The 17075-nt window shown below is 47.7% G+C and overlaps 1 protein-coding gene across 9 annotated transcripts in view; it reads left to right on the top strand.

The window, feature by feature from the left end:
• EML4 (EMAP like 4) overlaps positions 1-3263 on the top strand; it is a 159442-nt gene extending 156179 nt beyond the window's left edge. For all 9 annotated transcript variants that reach the window (XM_019446369.2, XM_019446383.2, XM_019446393.2 and 6 more), the window contains one exon: positions 498-3263. In XM_019446369.2, coding sequence (XP_019301914.1) covers positions 498-971 — 474 coding nt within the window. In that variant the 3' untranslated portion in view covers positions 972-3263. The remainder of the gene's footprint in view (positions 1-497) is intronic.
• Positions 3264-17075: the final 13812 nt, after the last annotated feature.

The raw sequence follows: 17075 nt of genomic DNA, 5'->3' as shown, positions 1-17075 counted from the left end.
ATATATGGTCTGGGGCGCCTGGGTGGCTCAGTCGGTTAAGCATCCGACTTAGGCTCAGGTCATGATCTCACGGCTCGTGAGTTCGAGCCCCGCGTCGGGCTCTGTGCTGACAGCTCAGAGCCTGGAGCCTGTTTCAGATTCTGTGTCTCCCTCTCTCTCTCTGACCCTCCCCCGTTCATCCTCTGTCTCTCTCTGTCTCAAAAGTAAATAAACATTAAAAAAAAATTTAAAAAAAAATAAAAAAAAAATAAAATAAAATAAAATATATGGTCTGACGGTATGGATGTGTGTCCAATTATTCTGTTTTGTTTCTCCCGTATAAGTAGGTATTGAAAGGAAATTGCTGCTAGTTCTGTTCCCCAGATTTGATGACTGTGGCTTTGGTCTGAATTACTGTTTCAGAAACTGAATTACTTCCCTTACCTAGTCACTTTCATTGCTGTAAGGAGGCATGTAAGGAATGAGGCTAATTTTCTGGTCTGATTTGTTTCACACAGGCTCCCAGTCACAAGTACAGCGCCCACAGCAGCCATGTCACCAATGTCAGTTTTACACACAGTGACAGTCACCTGATTTCAACTGGTGGAAAAGACATGAGCATCATTCAGTGGAAACTTGTAGAAAAGTTACCTTTGCCTCAAAATGAGATCGTAGCCGATGGTACTCTAACCAAAGCCCCCATCTCTTCCATTGAAAGTGTCATGCAGTCTGATACTCCCACACCGCCTCCGTCCCAGCCCTTAAATGAGGCAGCTGAAGACGAAAGTAGAATAAGCAATTCTCCCACACTTCTGGAGAACAGCCTGGAACAGACCATGGAGCCCAGCGAAGACCACATCGAGGAACAGAGTGAAGGGGGCAGCGAGGACCTCGGTGAGCCCATTTTGGAGGAGCCATCCAGCGAGATAAGCAAGGAGCAGAGTGAATCTGTTCTTACCGAGGACCGGCAAGGCCCCCCAGCCCTGTCTTAACACCAGGGCTTCAGCCCAAGTCTCTCTCCTCCTTCAGCTGCATGTGATCTTGTGATAGAGTTCAGATAACAGGCTGGGAAGCGACGCAGATCACTATTGATTGCGATTTGCGTTTCCACACGATCTGTTTTCAGTGGTCTTACCTTCAGTCTCAAATGCAGCCGACCATGTCGGTTGTTTGGTGTGTGTTGAAAATTAACCAAACTCTTAATAGCGAGAGAGACTGAAACATTAATGTCTCAGAAATGACCACGTATGTAAGTGGTGTGATGTAAATACTGGAAACAAAAACAGCAGTTGTATGGATTTGAAATCAACCCCTTGTTATCTGAACAAGTCTTCTTCAGGAACAACCAGAGGCATCACAAACACGGTTACTCATCTACTGGCTCAGACTGTGCTACTTTTTTTTCCCTGATGCAGAAAAAGAAATCAGGAAGAAAAAAACACTCTCTTACTGAGCTATCCTCCCACCCCAATTGTCTAGTGGAAATTTTTTAGTTAAAAACTTCAGTCTCGCCACAAGCGATGGTGTTGCCTTGAGTCCTAGCGCCCTTTGCTTCCACTAGCGGTAGGCGTCCAGATGCTGCCTTTCTAAGTCGTGATGAGGAACAGTCCCTTGATTTCTTGTGTGCAGACCTGTTGTATCTGAAAACTAAGAAAGCAGTGGTTTGTTAAAGAGCTTTTAATGTATATTAAACCATTAATTCTCAGAAATAATGGGTTCCTCCAAGGATTCCTTTACTGGCCGAAACATTTTGTAATGTTTGGCATCCACATGAATGGAAGAAGAAACCGCATGCCTATAAAACTATAATAATTACTTGGCTAATTTGAACTTAGCCTTCCTCATAATTTGTCTCTTTCATAACAGGAGAAATACAAATACAGTAAGTTTGAATTGGTGCTTGAAATTCATTGGTTTTATTGTAACTTTTATACAGATTACATTGAGGGATAAGACACTCAGCAAATTACAAATTCTTTTTTATAGAAATATAACAGTCACAGTCATTTTTTATAAATTGCATACTTAACAGACTTGCTACATATGCTCATTTTTCTCTGGTAGAGTTGCTGCAAGGCCTTGCAGTTCTGACGCGGCTGCCCTCTGCTGTCATGGGCAACGCGTGTGTTATGCATTGGATAGTAGGGGGGTTTTGTTTTAAGTTTTGTCAGATAACTATGTTTTTCTTAAGTACATGTTTCCTACTATAAAAATAATTACTGACAAATACGCATTTCCTATATATTTGTTTATACATTGATTATAAAATACTGTTTTGATTTATTTTTTAACTTGCTGAATTGTTCTTTTGTTTTTTTGTTTTTTTGTTGTTAGACCATGTTTAGAAACTTTGAGTTCAGAAGTCTTAAGTATAAGTATGCAAGTGTTTACGTGATTGTGCCATTCCAAAGTGCATCAGAACTGTCATTCCCTTCTAGTATCTTCTCAGGAGTAATACAAATCAGGTATTTCATCACCATTTGGTAATTAATATACAAACTCCAGTGAACTCCCAAGGACACTCACAACATTTATATTCACATGCTGTATGTAAGGGTGTGGGTATGTGTGAAGGGGTGAGTGTAGACACTCTGTGTGTATCTATAGAAGATATACACCACATTGAAAATACTCAGTGTATATCTCTATGTGTATAGGTATATGTCCACGTATATCTCTTTCCTTTTGTTTACAGTTCAAAAAAAAAACCTCAAAGGAGTTCTCTTCAAAAGAAGAGACCTAGATTCCAAGCAATCCACTTTTCAGTATGTTCTGTACATAATTATCAGAGAGCATCAATAAATGCCAGGCATATATACTTGCCTATTAGCGTAACTGAATCATCAAGATCAGCATGTGCTCCTTCCCTGCAAGAAAAATACTGAGATGAACGAGTAGTTCTAGAAGAAAAAGCATTTCTTTACCTGGGAGATACAGCTCTCTCCGATCAGCAGGGAGTGTGCCTGGGACACCAGTCACCGTTGCGGTTGCTGTGTACAATGAGATTTATGACGGTGATACTCTTGGGTGGTAGTTTCAAAAGACACTACTAATGCGCAGAAGCGTTCCAGCTCTCTTGCTGGCAACTACTGTTTAATGGTCAATTAAATCTGTGATAATGGTTGCAGGTGGGTGGGATTATGAAATTGTAGATGTTTTTAGAAAACTTGTGAATGAAAATGAATCCAAGTGTTTCATGTGAAGATGTTGAGCCATTTCTATCATGCATTCCTGTCTCATGGCAGAAGATTTTGAAGATTATGAAATAAAATAATCAAAATGTTTCCTGTGTCTTGACTCTTCCTTTGCTTGTGCTGCTCGTCTCCACGCTGTCCAGCCATCAGCTGACCACCACTTGTGGACACAACCATCCTGGTGGGAACGAACTCCCATCTCGTTATGTTAGAGGAAATTACTTCTCATTCATGCTCCCACTTAACAGGCGAGTAGCTTCATTTTCATTTATTTCACGACTACGCTTTCTCACGTTTAACACCGGATAACCCTGGTGATCCTGGCTACCTGCCGGACGGACTCCCGTCGCCGCCGCCCCGCGTCAGCCCTTGTGAAGTCCTCGCGCTCCGGAGGGCGCCGCGGCCCCGGCTGTCGCCGGCCCCCCTGTGTTGCGCAGGGACCCAGAGCCTCTGTACGCCACAACCATACGCCGGCTGCTACGACTTTTTCTCTCTGAAAAGTCAGATCGGGAGCATTCCATACGGTCCTCCATTTTAAAGGCACGGAGATGATGGGGTTTTCATCGTTCCCTCATTCATCCGCGCTGACCCTGAATCTTGTGTTCGCAACCGCCCACAGACACGAACCCCTGAGAGGCTACCGTGGGGTAGGGATTACTTACCTCACCGATTCGAAGACAGAAGGGCTGACACATCTGAGCAAACTCACTGAACAATGTGATTTTTTCCTCTCAATAACATAAGGGGATCCCAAAGGGGGAAATGATGAATTCGATTTTGAGCACACTGAGGTGTTGGTTTAACTTCTAGAAGGAATTAGGTTTCCAGCTTAGAGCTGGCACTGAAACAGAGTTCAAGAACATGTTTCTGTTCTTGACAGGCCTGAAGAGCAGACATGTAGGACTTGGGGCAAGGAGAGCTGCCGGCGGGGCACCTGTGTGGCCCAGCGCGGTCCCATCACCCTGGCCCTCACGTGCCGGGAGTGTTCCCTGCGGGCGAGGAGAAGAGCTGGGAGACTGGGAAGTGGCCCGTGTTCCCAGACTTCGATACCGGCCAGGACTTCATGTTTTGTAACCTCAAAGCTTGCGCCTCTGCTACTCAAACTAGGAGACAGACATCCTTTAGGAACAGGGAGGGAGGAGGAGAGAAGGAGGGTAAATCTTTGGAGAATCGGCCAAGGGGCTAGGGAAACAGGGAGCCTGTGTCCATCTCCGTCTTGGCTGCGGGAGTGAGTGGGGGAAGCCCCTGCCCGCAGGCTGCCCATCTGTCGCCAGCACGGAAGCCTGTCCCTGCTGGAGCAGCCGCCTTGGCCTGGGACGCCCAGGACTGGAGTCCTCGAGGACCACAGAAAGGTCTCAGGCATTTTTCCCAAAAACACAGATGTAACTCTTTGTAAAGAGGCATCTCCTGCTCTCCTCACGGGGTCATACATAATGTTACACTTTCTGTGCTAACCGGTTCACCTATTCCAAAGAAAACCTGAATTTCTACTCTACGTGCGTTACTAAATCCCTACGATAACCCTTAATGCTCTGATATAAAGGCAAAAGAATAAAGAGAATCCCAAACGGAAAAAAGTCTCACCGTCTCTGGAAACGTCAGCTTGTTTCACTTCTGCATCCCTGGGTGACATCCTCGGGAGACCGTGGCTTACTGAACCGAACACGTTTTTGTGGTGGTTGTTTTTAACCAATCCTGAAATATGGCAGAAAAAACTTACTGGTGCTACTTCTGTATCTCAAAGGACAAAAACAGGAAACGGGCAAAAACAAAAAACAAATGCTCCGTGGCTAAAATCCGGTCCCGCCACATACCTAATTGCTGTTCCACGGTAACAGCTGGCACCTCAGATGACACGTGCTTTCCGTGTGTTAACTCATTCAGTTCTTCCAACAATCCTAAACTCCATTCTCTCCATTCTACACACAAGGCAACTTGAGGAACAGAGAAGTCAGGTCACACTACTAGCAGGTGGCCGAGCCAAGGCTGGAAGCCAGGTCCTCCGGCCTCCAGAGTGACCATTTAGTCGCCGTTAATACAAAGGATGAACTAGGTTAAACGAATAGCAAGCATTTCAGAGCAGCAGAAGGAAAAACCACAGGAAGCAATCAGACCCGGAGAAGACAGCACAGGGCTGCAAAGAGAGTCACAAAGGTGAAGGGACCCTTCTCATGCACAAGTGCCCTCTCCCGCCGCCCCTATAACCAGAGCGCAGGGCAGAGAAGCTTCCAGGCCCTTACATCATCCTGTGGCACCTGCAGCCGGCAACTGCCTGCTCTTCCTGCCTTCTTTGGCCAGAGTCAGGCACATGCGTCCTCCGTCCCTAATGTTCAGTTTAAACCTGTTTGGCGATGCTGCTCCCTCATTTTTCAAGCTTTGGGCAATTTCCATTACACCCAAAAAGGAGCGTAGCAACTTCTGTCATTAGCCAAGTGCATTCTCCACTCTGTCCCCATTCCCCATCCCACGGCAGGCCCCGCTCGGCCACGGGGCTTTGATCTTGCACCTCCTGTCCCTCAGCAATGTAAGCATGTGGTCCTGAAAATAGATCTTCCTAGGGAGCCGCCCATCGACACAGAGATGAATATGCATAATCACGGTGCTGATGGCTAAACATCTTAGTGGGATGACACAAAACCGGCTCCAGAGGCAGATTTCAACTCCTGGCAGAGTTTACTTTCCCCAGATCTCACAACAGGAACGGCAAACACAGAGGGTACCAGAAGAAATGGTCCCAGGTGGGAAAAATAACCTTTCAGTAAAAAGCCAAGCCTTCATACCTGATCTTCCCGCTTCCTTCTGGATGTTCACACAGCCACCGGGCCACAGCGCTCGGGAAAGGTCCTCGGAGCCTGCCTCGCACAGTGATGCCCAGTTAGCCAACACCGGGCTGGGCTGACCTGGAAACCTGGTTGGGAGCAGGGAAACCAGAAGCCGGCATTCTCTTACCATGTCAACCGCCAAACACTAGTTCGGTTGACCTGAGTCGGGTGTCTGGACAAGGCGGGTCCTCTTGATTCTACAGACTCGTCTCCCTGCGATAAAAACGTCCTCTGCCGCCAGCACCTTCCAAGTGGTAGCCAGCGGGCTACCTGGGACGTGTGTGTGGCACCACATCCGAAGGAGTCGTCCACGCACCAGGTGTTGGTCACCACCTGCCTCGTGCAAGGAGCTGTGCCGGGATCAGCAGGGAACCCGATGGCCAGACTGACCCGGCCCTGCCCTCGCGGCGCACGTAACCAAGAAAGGTGGGATAGTTTAGGATTCGTATATAGCCAAGTTGGCTTCCCCCCAAGTTAGAAAACTTAACTGCATGCTATAAACAGTATATGATCTGAAACGTGACGAGTATCCTTCACCAAGGAATCTTGGGTTGGTCATTTACTGCAACCACCCACCCATTGCTTAGATTCTCTAACAACAGCCAAAAGGTGAAATTTTTATGTTTAATAAAAAATGATGCTGGGGCACCTGGGTAGCTCAGGCGGTTAAACACCTGACTCTTGATTTCGGCTCAGGTCACCATCTCAGTTTGTGAGTCTCAGACTCGGTACTGGCAAGGGCAGAGCCTCCTTGGGATTCTCTCCCTCTGTCCCTCCCCCCACACACATGCATTCCCTCTAAATTGACTACTTAACAAGCAAAAGAACCATTGATACATGAAAATTTAGAAGCCTAAGAGTATTCATTATTCATAGTGAAAAAACCAATCTTGAAAGCTTATCAACTGTATTTCCATGTCCATAACATTCTTGAAATGACCAAACTACAGACAACTGGTTAGTAATTGCCAGGGGACAGGCTGCTTGTCAGGGGCACTTGGCTCCCAGGGTCTGTGGGAGAATTCCTAGCCCATCTCAGGCAAGGTGGAGACGGCATCTGCCATGGAGTGGGGGGGAGGGGGCAAGAGGCGACCTGGGGGCCCTGAGGATCCACCGGGCGGTGCGCCCCTCGGATGACAGGCACGGAGGGAAGATGGCCCTCTGGTGTCCTCCCGCTTGGCTGGGCCACTCGGTACCCCTCCCTCCTGGTTTCTCACCGGCTTCTTCGGATCTGGAAACTCCCTTTCTCGGAAACCCTCTCCTGAAGCGACCCTGCTGCTGCTTCCTGCCCTCGGGGGCCGGAGCTGAAACACCTTCCCTTATTCAGAACTAATGAAATGACAAGAAAAAAAAATTCCACTCCTTAGGCGGCCCTCCAGAAACCGGTGCAGAATTGAGATTAGGTTATCAAGGTTTCTCCCTTGAGAGAGACAGAGCCCGGCTTCCCGGGCAAAATCCATTTTCACGTGGCCTACTGTTTGCTGCCCGTGAATACCCCCTCACCAGAATCATTAGCAGGAATGTTTGCCAGGCTTTGACATTTCCATTTAGAAGATGAATTAATTCGGGGCTGAGCCAAGAGTCCCCTCCCTCCTGGAGGAACTGTGTTAAGACTCAGCCCTCACAGGACCCTGGAGCATCGGGAAGATCCAATCCGGTTCTCGTGGCACCACGGGTCGGCCCTGCCTCTGGGCAAGTGAGGAATCTGACAGAGAAAACAAAGCTGAGATGAGAAAGCCATTTTTCACTGTGGGCTTAGGTAAGTTTAGGCGCCATCAGCGAGGGCCAGACCCACGCACAGCATCCGAGGCACGGGGGAGGCCCATCCGGCGAGCTTCGGGCTCTGCCCCTACCTGCCCAGTGAAGGCCCAGCATCCACAGAACAGGAGAGAAAGAGCCCAGCTGTGCCACACGCACAGGGAGGGAAGGCTGTCCCCTCCCGACGGCCGGCTGGAGCCTCCCACGCAATGAACAGTGTTTGCACTGGAAGCGGGGAGCAGCACGACAGATTGTCAGGAAAGCCAGGAAAGCCTGCAGATGGCTCCCTTAATAAAGCCGCCATGGAGGGCCGCCGAAGCTGAAGTGGTTTCTATGGGAAACCCACACATTAAAATAGAAGACAGTTCTTTTAAATTAAATTACAGTCATTAATCACCTTTTTAAATTAAACGTTATCAAATTTAAACACAGGGATTCGGCGGGGAGGGCACGCAGGGAGCCACAGACGTGGCCGTTCGCACTGGTGGGAGCTACGGACAAGAGCACGGGAGACTCCTCGGGTATGGCTGTGACCTGAGGATCGCGCCCCCTCCCTGCTCGAATTCCATGTCGGGGTCTGTTCTATGCCCCCCATTCGACAGCGCGAGGAACACACGCTAGTGAACACGGGAGGGCTGGCAGGGAGGCTTCCGAGGACACGGTCACACGCACGCCGCCCTACAGAGCCAGCCCGTGGCCGCACCTCTCGGCGTGAGCGACACCGGCCCTCATTCTTCCTTGAATATCCACCCTCTCCCGACACCACAGGCTCCAGGCTTCCTTCTTCCCTCCGTCTTCCTCCCGTCTTCCTCCCTCCTTCCTCCCTCCTTCCTCCCTTCCTTCCATCTTCCTTCCGAAGTGTAGCAGAAAACCCGCCACCCAAAGATATGCCACTCTGGTAGAGTGATGCCTTCGGGCTGGAGGCACTTGGAAACCAGCAGATGCAGGGAGAGCCTTTCTCTGAACCCCCTTCCTGCCTCAAGACAGATGCTCCCAAAGGAACTCGATTGTCACAGATCCCCTCCCTGGGAGTGTCTTCAGCCATTACCACAGGAGAGGAGACCAGAAGCGGGGCGCCACATGCTCACAAGCTTTGTCACAAGCTGTTCTTCTAAGGGCCCTTTCACCTTCCTCAAAAATCGTCTTCTTCCCCCTCCGAGGCCTGCCTTCCCCTTTCCCTCCCGAGAGCTATTGAAGCCTGAGCTCTAAGCCACCTCAGGGGATGAGTCACTGCCCCCGGGCATCTCCCATGATGTACACACGGGGTAAACATGTTATTAAACTCTTTTCTCTTGTTAATCTTTTATGACAGGGGTCTGGGCCAAGAAGTCAGAAGAGGGGAAAGAAAATTATTTTTCCTTCCCTACACTTCCATCCTTTTTTTTTTTTTTTTCTGGTAAGACTGTTGTTTAGGTGTAACTTACAGTAGGGCGCCCAGATCTTAGCGTATCGGTCTATATGCGCACATACGTGTAATCACCCACATGAAGACACGGAATGTTCTTCACAAGGCTGACCTCTATCACCACGGGTTAGTTTCGCCTGGTTTTGACATTTATATACGTGGAATCACATGCTATGTTCTGTGTCTGGCTTCTTCCATATAACGTGTCCATGCTCCCCCTATGAGCCACCACAAGCCCCTCTCCTCCCCACCCACTCCGCAAATAGTGCTGTTTCCCCCATTCTGGCTCCTCACTTACACCACTGCCCCTGAATCCTGCTCTCTCTCCAATTTCTTTTCTTCTCTTTTTAATTTTTTTTAACATTTTCATTCATTTTTTGAGAGCCAGAGAGCAAGCACGAGCTGGGGAGGGCCAGAGAGGGAGACACAGAATCCAAAGCAGGCTCCAGGCTCCGAGTTGTCAGCACAGAGCCCGACGTGGGGCTCGAACCCATGAGATCACGACCTGAGCGCAAGTCGGCCACTTAGCCGAGACGCCCAGGCGCCCCTCACTCTCCAATTTCTATCTCCAGACCCAACTGCCTATCGGAATTCTTTGCCTAGAGGCCTCACAGACCATCCATTTTTCCCTAACAAAACATGCCTTGCTGTTTACCCGCCATCTTGTGCCTCCACCCGCCCAGAAGCCAAGCGGAGTCATCAACGGAACCTTTCTCTCGCTCTCACACGCACACATACACGCACCCACGCACGCACGCCAGGGTCGTTCATGAGCTGGCCCGAGCCTCCCTCTTCAGTCACAGATTCTAACATTCCTGTCTCCCCACCTCGTCACGCACATGCAAGACGCTCTCACACATCAGCACGTGCTCGTCCCTCAGGCCAACGTCCTTCCCCACCTGCAATGCACTACGCAATTTACACAGTGGCCCTTCCGTCCCCGCTGCTCCTCCCCGCGCCCTGCGCCCTGCCTCCGCCTCCAGGTGTTCTGTCGCACGTTGCTTGTGCTCATCATTCCGTGAACTCTGGAGACCAGAGACAGGGTCACCCCTCTCTGGTCTCTCCTGCCCCACAGAATCTGGCACACAGCAATTAGAGAAGGAACAGTCTGTGCTGAGGGTTAGTGATGGTAAAGATCGGGCTGACAGGGGAACAGGGTGTCTTATCTATCCTCAAATAAGCCCAGACCTGCTCCTGGCAAAGTCTTGTGGGAAAGGACAACAGGGCACCTGATGGCCCGTAAGGTTAAGAACATAAAACTCATGGGGTGCCTGGGTAGCTCAGTCGGTTAAGTGTCCGACTTCGGCTCAGGTCATGATCTCACGGTCTGCGAGTTCGAGCCCCGCGTCGGGCTCTGTGCTGACAGCTCAGAGCCTGGAGCCTGCTTCGGATTCTGTGTCTCCCCCTCTTTCTACTCCTCCCCTGCTCACGCTCCGTGTCTCTCTGTTTCTCACTAATAAATAAATGTTAAAAAAACAAACAAACAAACAAAAAACACATAAAACTCATGAAGAGCCGGAGACAGCCCAGGGAGCAAGGGAACCAGGAAAGAAAAGAACAAGATTCGCAGAGCCAGCTCAGAAGCCGGGGGGGGGGAGAGGGGGGGTTGTAACCGATAGCACTAAGAAACCCCAGGCCTGAGCGGCTCTTGGGGACAAAGCCTGAGGTATGACTGTCTTTGCAAGTAGAGTCAAGCTGCCTCTTCTGTTTTAAGATTTTATTTTTCAAGTAATCTCCACACCCAACGTGGGATTCGAACTCACAACCCCAAGATGAAGGGTCAACTCACTCTACCAACGGAGCCAGCCAGGCACCCCGCCCTGTTTTTCTTTATTTATTTTTGAGACAGACAGTGAGCAGGGGAGAAACAGAGAGAGAGAGGGAGGGAGGGAGAGAGAAAGAGAATCCCAAGCAGGCTGCACACCGTCAGCACAGAGCTGGATGCGGGGCTCAATCTCACAAACTGTGAGATCACAACCTGGGCCAAAATCAAGAGTCAGACACACCTAATCAACAGAGCCTCCCAGGCGCCTCCCCCCCTCCCCCCTTCTGTTTTTAATGGCAGCAAGCGCACGCCCCTCCCAACCCACAAGCCCTCCTGGGCAGACCGACTTCCCAGGCTGGGCAGACTACTTAACCATTCCTCAACCTGGTCTCCCACAGCCACGGGACACATGTCTGCAAGTCACCTCAACCAGCCACAGCAGTGAAGACTTACCCCAGCCTGCGGCCATGGCCCGCCTCCCCGATTCTTCCAGACGTTCAATGAATAGGTCCTGACCGAAGGAGGGACGGGCAGACACAAAGTTACAAACAATTTTCCAAATGACCGTTTCTTCAAGAGGACGTAATTCCAGAGGAGAAAAGGGAACAGACACCGAGCATAAACAAAGGCTCTTCTGTGCGACTCTACTTTAATTAGAATGACAACTAATTGAAAGCAATTTAATGTTGGTTCACGAAAGGTTAATGGAATTCATGTTTTGGAGATGCCGAATGCAACACAGACTCAGCCAGAAATACAAATCTAACCTTTATTCTCTTTAATTATTCGGTCAGAATAATTTCCTGGGAGCGGGTTTCGTCTCTGGATGGCTTTAATTAAACACCACTGAACTTTGAAGTTGACATCAACTCATCCAGCTGCAACTCAATTTTCAAATTAATCTGCTGTCTAACACGGAGGTTCTGTGGCCTGAGCAGGGGAGCTGTGGGGGAGCAGGAGACGGGCCTGGAGCCTGGCAGGTAATAACGGGTTCTGGAACGCCATCTTCTTGCCCACCCTCTCTGGTGGCAAGGCAATCCCGTAACCTCTGCCAGCGCCTGAGGAGAGGGGCTTGCGCTGAGCCGAGCGACCAAGCTGCCTCCTTCCTCAGCTTTTCCCCACAGATGCTGCGGACGGCGGACTCCTCCTGCCCAAGCCCCGCTCTACTCCTGCCTACCTGCCCTGCTCCCACATCTCCCCGCTCCCGGGGCGGCTGAAGCGCGTGACGGGCCCTCAGGAACCCCCTCTAAGCCGGCAGCCCGCGCTGCAGCCCAGCCCCAGCCTCGAGCTCTCCGGGTCGGCCTTCCCAGGCCTTCCCGCTGCCGACCAGGAGGGGGCGCCAGCACGTCCCGCAGCCTGGGCCGGCACTTCCACTGGAATGCGCTATTTACGCCTGGCAAATCCGGCCAGTATGTATGTGTTGGGCGGTGTGAAGCGCCATCGCTTTGGCCCTGAGGTCCACCCATGAGACCATGACAAAGCTCAAGGTCATGGCCAAGTTCAGGACAAGGGAAGGCATGATGTCCCAGGAGGGCTTTGTCAGAACTCAGAGAAAAAGAGAAAAACTCCATTCCCAGCCACTCTGCTGGCCCTTTCCATTAGTTTTTGTAGCAACTCCCTTGGAAAGCAGTTCTAACTGGACTCCAGACCCTGAGCAAAAGCAGCATCTGTCCTCTGTCCACGCATCCAGCACCTCCTGAGCCAGCACAGCACCCCCTGCACCCTGGTACCACACAGAGGTCAGGATTCCCAATTGAAGCTTATGCAAGTGACAGCTGCCAATGGCAGAAAAGGCGAATGACCCATCCCACCCCTGTCCCCACCCTGGGAGGCTCCAGAAGGAGCTAAAGATATTCTCTCTACTGAAACTTGAGGCTGGTTTCCGGTGACTGGACAACTAGACATTTCCTACCATGTGCAACAGACGAGAAACAGAGAAAGAAAAAGCTGCACAGCCAACAGTGACAGAAACATCACGCACCGTGATCCCAAAAGCAAGTCTTTGTGAGGCCCAGCTCCACTGGGGTTCTAGAAAATCCCTCTTTCTGCACCGGCTGGTTTTAATAAATTTCTGGGAGTTATGACCAGAAGAGGTTTGGCTCACACAGAAGTCAACAGAGTCTGTTCCAGAGAAGTCAGCCACATGGACCAATGACATTTACAGCATTATCAAAGAGCACCTGGACATATGTGGGCAAAGTATCCGAAAAGACAGTAGACAAAAAAAAGAAATAACTTGAAAAATGAAAGGATTTTAGGGGTGCCTGGCTGGCTCAGCTGTGGAGCATGCAACTCTTGATCTCAGATTGGTAGTTCAAGCCCCATGTTGTGTATAGACATTACTTAAAAATAAGGGGCACCTGGGTGGCTCAGTTGGTTAAGTATCTGACCCTTGATTGCGGCTCAGGTCATGATCTCATGGTTTGTGAGTTCAAGCCCCACATCAGGCTCTGTGTGGACAGCAAGGAGCCTGCTTAGGATTCTCTCACTCCTCTCTCTGCCCCTCCCCTGATTTCTCTCTCAAAATAAATAAACTTAAAAAAAAAAAAAAAGGATTTTAAAAGTTAAAAATAAATTTTAAATAAAAGAAAGATATTCAACATCACTCATTATAATAGAAAGACAATGTAAACCAAAGAAACGTTACCACTTACCAGGATGGCAAAGACAAAATTTGATTTTGCTGGCAAAAGGGAGGAGGAACAGGCACCCTCATCACAGCTAAACAGAAACAAACACCAGCACTATTCTGTTAGTAAGGAGTAGCTATCAAAATTGGAAACACACATCCCCTTTGCCTTACAGTCTCACTTTTAGAAATTATCCTACAAATACATTCAACAATATGTAAAATGAGATGGAAAGGTTATATATTAAAGCAGTGTTTATAAAAGCAAAAAACTTAAGACTAAATACCCATCAAAAGGAGACTAGCTAAATAAACTATGGTGTGTTCATAAAATAGAATATAATTCACAAAAATGAGGCAGAGAACAAGTTCCAGACTATGACTGACTAGTAGGAATGTATAGTACCATTTAGGCAAAAATAAAACAGGCAGAGAAGGAAAATGCATCCGTATATAAAAATAGAACATATCTGAAAGTAAACAGAGGAAACTAGGGTAGAGAAAAAAACAAGGTAAGCATAGAAAGCATCTTGTGTGTCAGAACGTACAGAAAACACACAAACACGGATGGGGCATGTCAAAAGGACACGGAAGCAAAGTCTGGGCTGCATTTAAGCACTGGAATGATTAATGACAGGGATGGTTATTATAGTGAATGAGGAAATTACACTAAAGCTTCTTAAAGGAGTGGGGGTAACCCAGCTTCCCAGGAAAATGTCAACAGTGTAGAAGGAATGACAGACTACAGAATCACTTTTTTACAACCACCTTAAGGAATAAATGATTCAGTCAAGAATCACCAAGGACTACTATACTGGGTACAACACTGCCGAGGACAGGATATTCCCAGTCTCAACTACCACCCCATAGATTACTTACTAGTTACAAAGGGAAAGGGTATCTTATAAGGGAGAAATCTAACAGACAACAGCTGAATTAAGTTATCCTAACTTCAAATTGCCAATAATGGGACAAACTGGTATCGAGTGCCACTTGATATAGTAAGAATACATCGTATATGAAGAATTCCTGACAAAATGTTTTAACTTCAACCCAATCATAAGGAGACAGTAACACAAATCCAAGTTGAAGGATGTTCTGCAAAACACCGCCCTGAACTCTCCAAACTCTGTGATGAAGGGCACTGGGGCTACTCTGGATCAAAAAAGACTAAAGGGACATGACAATTAAAGACAATGTGTGATCCTTGAATGGATCCTGAAACTAAAAACAAAAGCCAACTGGCACTGCTGGAAGAAATGTAAAATGATAAAGCTGATTTAGGAAGTCTGGCAATTCTTCAAAAAAATAAACACGGAGTTACCATATGACCCAACAATTCCACTCCTAGGTATATCCTAGGCAGGTACCCAAGAGAAACGAAAACACAGGCCTGTTCAAAAACCTGTATATCAACTTCCATCTAAGCATATTCATAGTAGTCAAAAGTGGAAATAACCCAAATCCATCAACTGATGAACAGATAAACAAAATGTGGGGTGTCTATACAATGAAACATTATTCAGCCACGAAAAGGAATGAAGTTTTGACACAATGCCACAACATGGATGAACCTCAAAATCATTACAATGAGAGAAAACAGTCACAGAAGATCACACGTTAAATGATATTTACGGGGCACCTGGGCGGCCCCTGGGCTTGGTTAAGTGTCTGACTTTTGATTTCAGCTCAGGTCATTACTTCACAGGTTTGTGAGATTGAGCCCCACATCGGGCTTGATGCTGACAGTGTGGAGCCTGCTTGGGATTCTCTCTCTCTGCCCCTCTTGTGTGCTGGATCTCTCTCAAACAAACAAAAAAAAGATATTTACATAAAATACCCAGAAAAAAAAAATCTATAGAGACAGAAAATAGAGATCAGTGGTTGCCTAAGGCTAGGAGGTAGGGTGAGGAAGATGAACAACTGCTAACAGGCACAGGCAGAGAGCTTCCTCTTAGGGTCATGAAAATATTTTAAAATTGATTGTGGTGATGGTTGCACAACTCTGTATATGATAAAAACCACTCAACTGTACACTTTAAATGTTTCTGAGAGAGCAAGTGTGTGTGCGCAGAAGCAGAGGGGGAGGGGCAGAAGTGGGGGGAAAGAGAAACCTAAGCAGGCTCCACGCTCAGCGTGCCCCAAAGGGGGCTCAATCCCTAAGACCCTGGGATCATGACCTAAGATGAAATCAAGAGTGGGACTCTTGGGGAGTTTGGGTGGCTCAGTCGGTTGAGCATCCAACTTCCACTCAGGCCATGACCTCGCCGTTCATGGGTTCAAACCCCATATTGGGCTCTGTGCTGACGGCTCAGAGCCTGAAGCCTGCTTCTCTCTCCCTCTCCCTCCCTCCCTCTCAAAAATAAGTCAACATTAAAAAAAAAAAAAAAAAAAGACACTCAACCGAGCCACCCCGGCACCCCTGAATTGCACACTTTAAATAGGTAAATTGGGGGCACCTGGGTGGCTCAGTCAGTTGAGCGTCCGACTTCGGCTCAGGTCATAATCTCATGGTTCGTGGGTTAGAGCCCCACCATCAGGCTCTGTGCTAACAGCTCAGAGCCTGGAGCCTGTTTCAGATTCTGTGTCTCCCTCTCTCTCTGCCCCTCCCCTGCTCAAGCTTTCCCTCTCTCAAAAATAAACAAAAAAATAGGTGAATTGTATGGTATGTGAATTATATCCCAATAAAGTTGTTATTTTTAAAAACACAACTATAAAGGATACATCATTGTGATACCTGGGAAAATTAAATATAGAATATATATTAAATAGTATTGTTATCAATGTTAATCTGAGTGTGGCAACTATGTTATGATCATGAAGGAGAATGTCCTTATTCTTAGGAGACACTGCCTAAAGGAATTATGGCTGAACTATTACAATTGCATGGCTTAATCTTAAATGATTCAGCAAAAAACAAATGTGTTTACGTACATTTATTGTGTGCCCGCCATTTGTAAGAGAGCAAGAAAAGGCAAAGGTGGCAATTATTGCTAAGTGAAGGATATACTGTGTATATCATACTATTCTTATAATCTTCCTGTAGTCTGAAAGTTTTCAAACTAAAAACTTGGGGGAAATACCAGAGAAGAATACAGTTTAGATTTGTATAGGCAAATAAGGGCTTCCTAGCCAGTGAGGATGCTAGTGAGTGTTTATTTTATCCTTAGTAAAAGGTCACTCTTCTTTGCTATGGCAAGATACAGACTACCACTTTCTATAAAATAAAATCCCACCTTTTCTCAGCATTAATATAGGGTATGTGAAATCTACCAATTGTGACAGCACAGGAAATTAATGTCTAAAGAACTGTGTATTACAGGCACATTTCACGAAGGGGCAAGCTGGTTTCTTACAAGGAACCATATGGTAATCATCAATATGCCATTGGCCTATTACTTGACTTTGAGGAACTACTTTGTAAAGATTATCTGGTGCCCAATTAAAAAGAAAGAAATTAGACTCAGGTTTAAGATGCCTCTGGTTTTCTGAAAGTATTCTGAAAGGTCATTCAAAAGGACTT

This window comes from Panthera pardus, unplaced genomic scaffold (genome assembly GCF_024362965.1).
Source record: "Panthera pardus isolate Hobbes unplaced genomic scaffold, ASM2436296v1 HiC_scaffold_26, whole genome shotgun sequence".
Lineage (NCBI taxonomy): Eukaryota > Metazoa > Chordata > Mammalia > Carnivora > Felidae > Panthera > Panthera pardus.
Note: the sequence above shows the minus strand (reverse complement) of the source record. Positions and strands in the feature narration are given on the sequence as shown.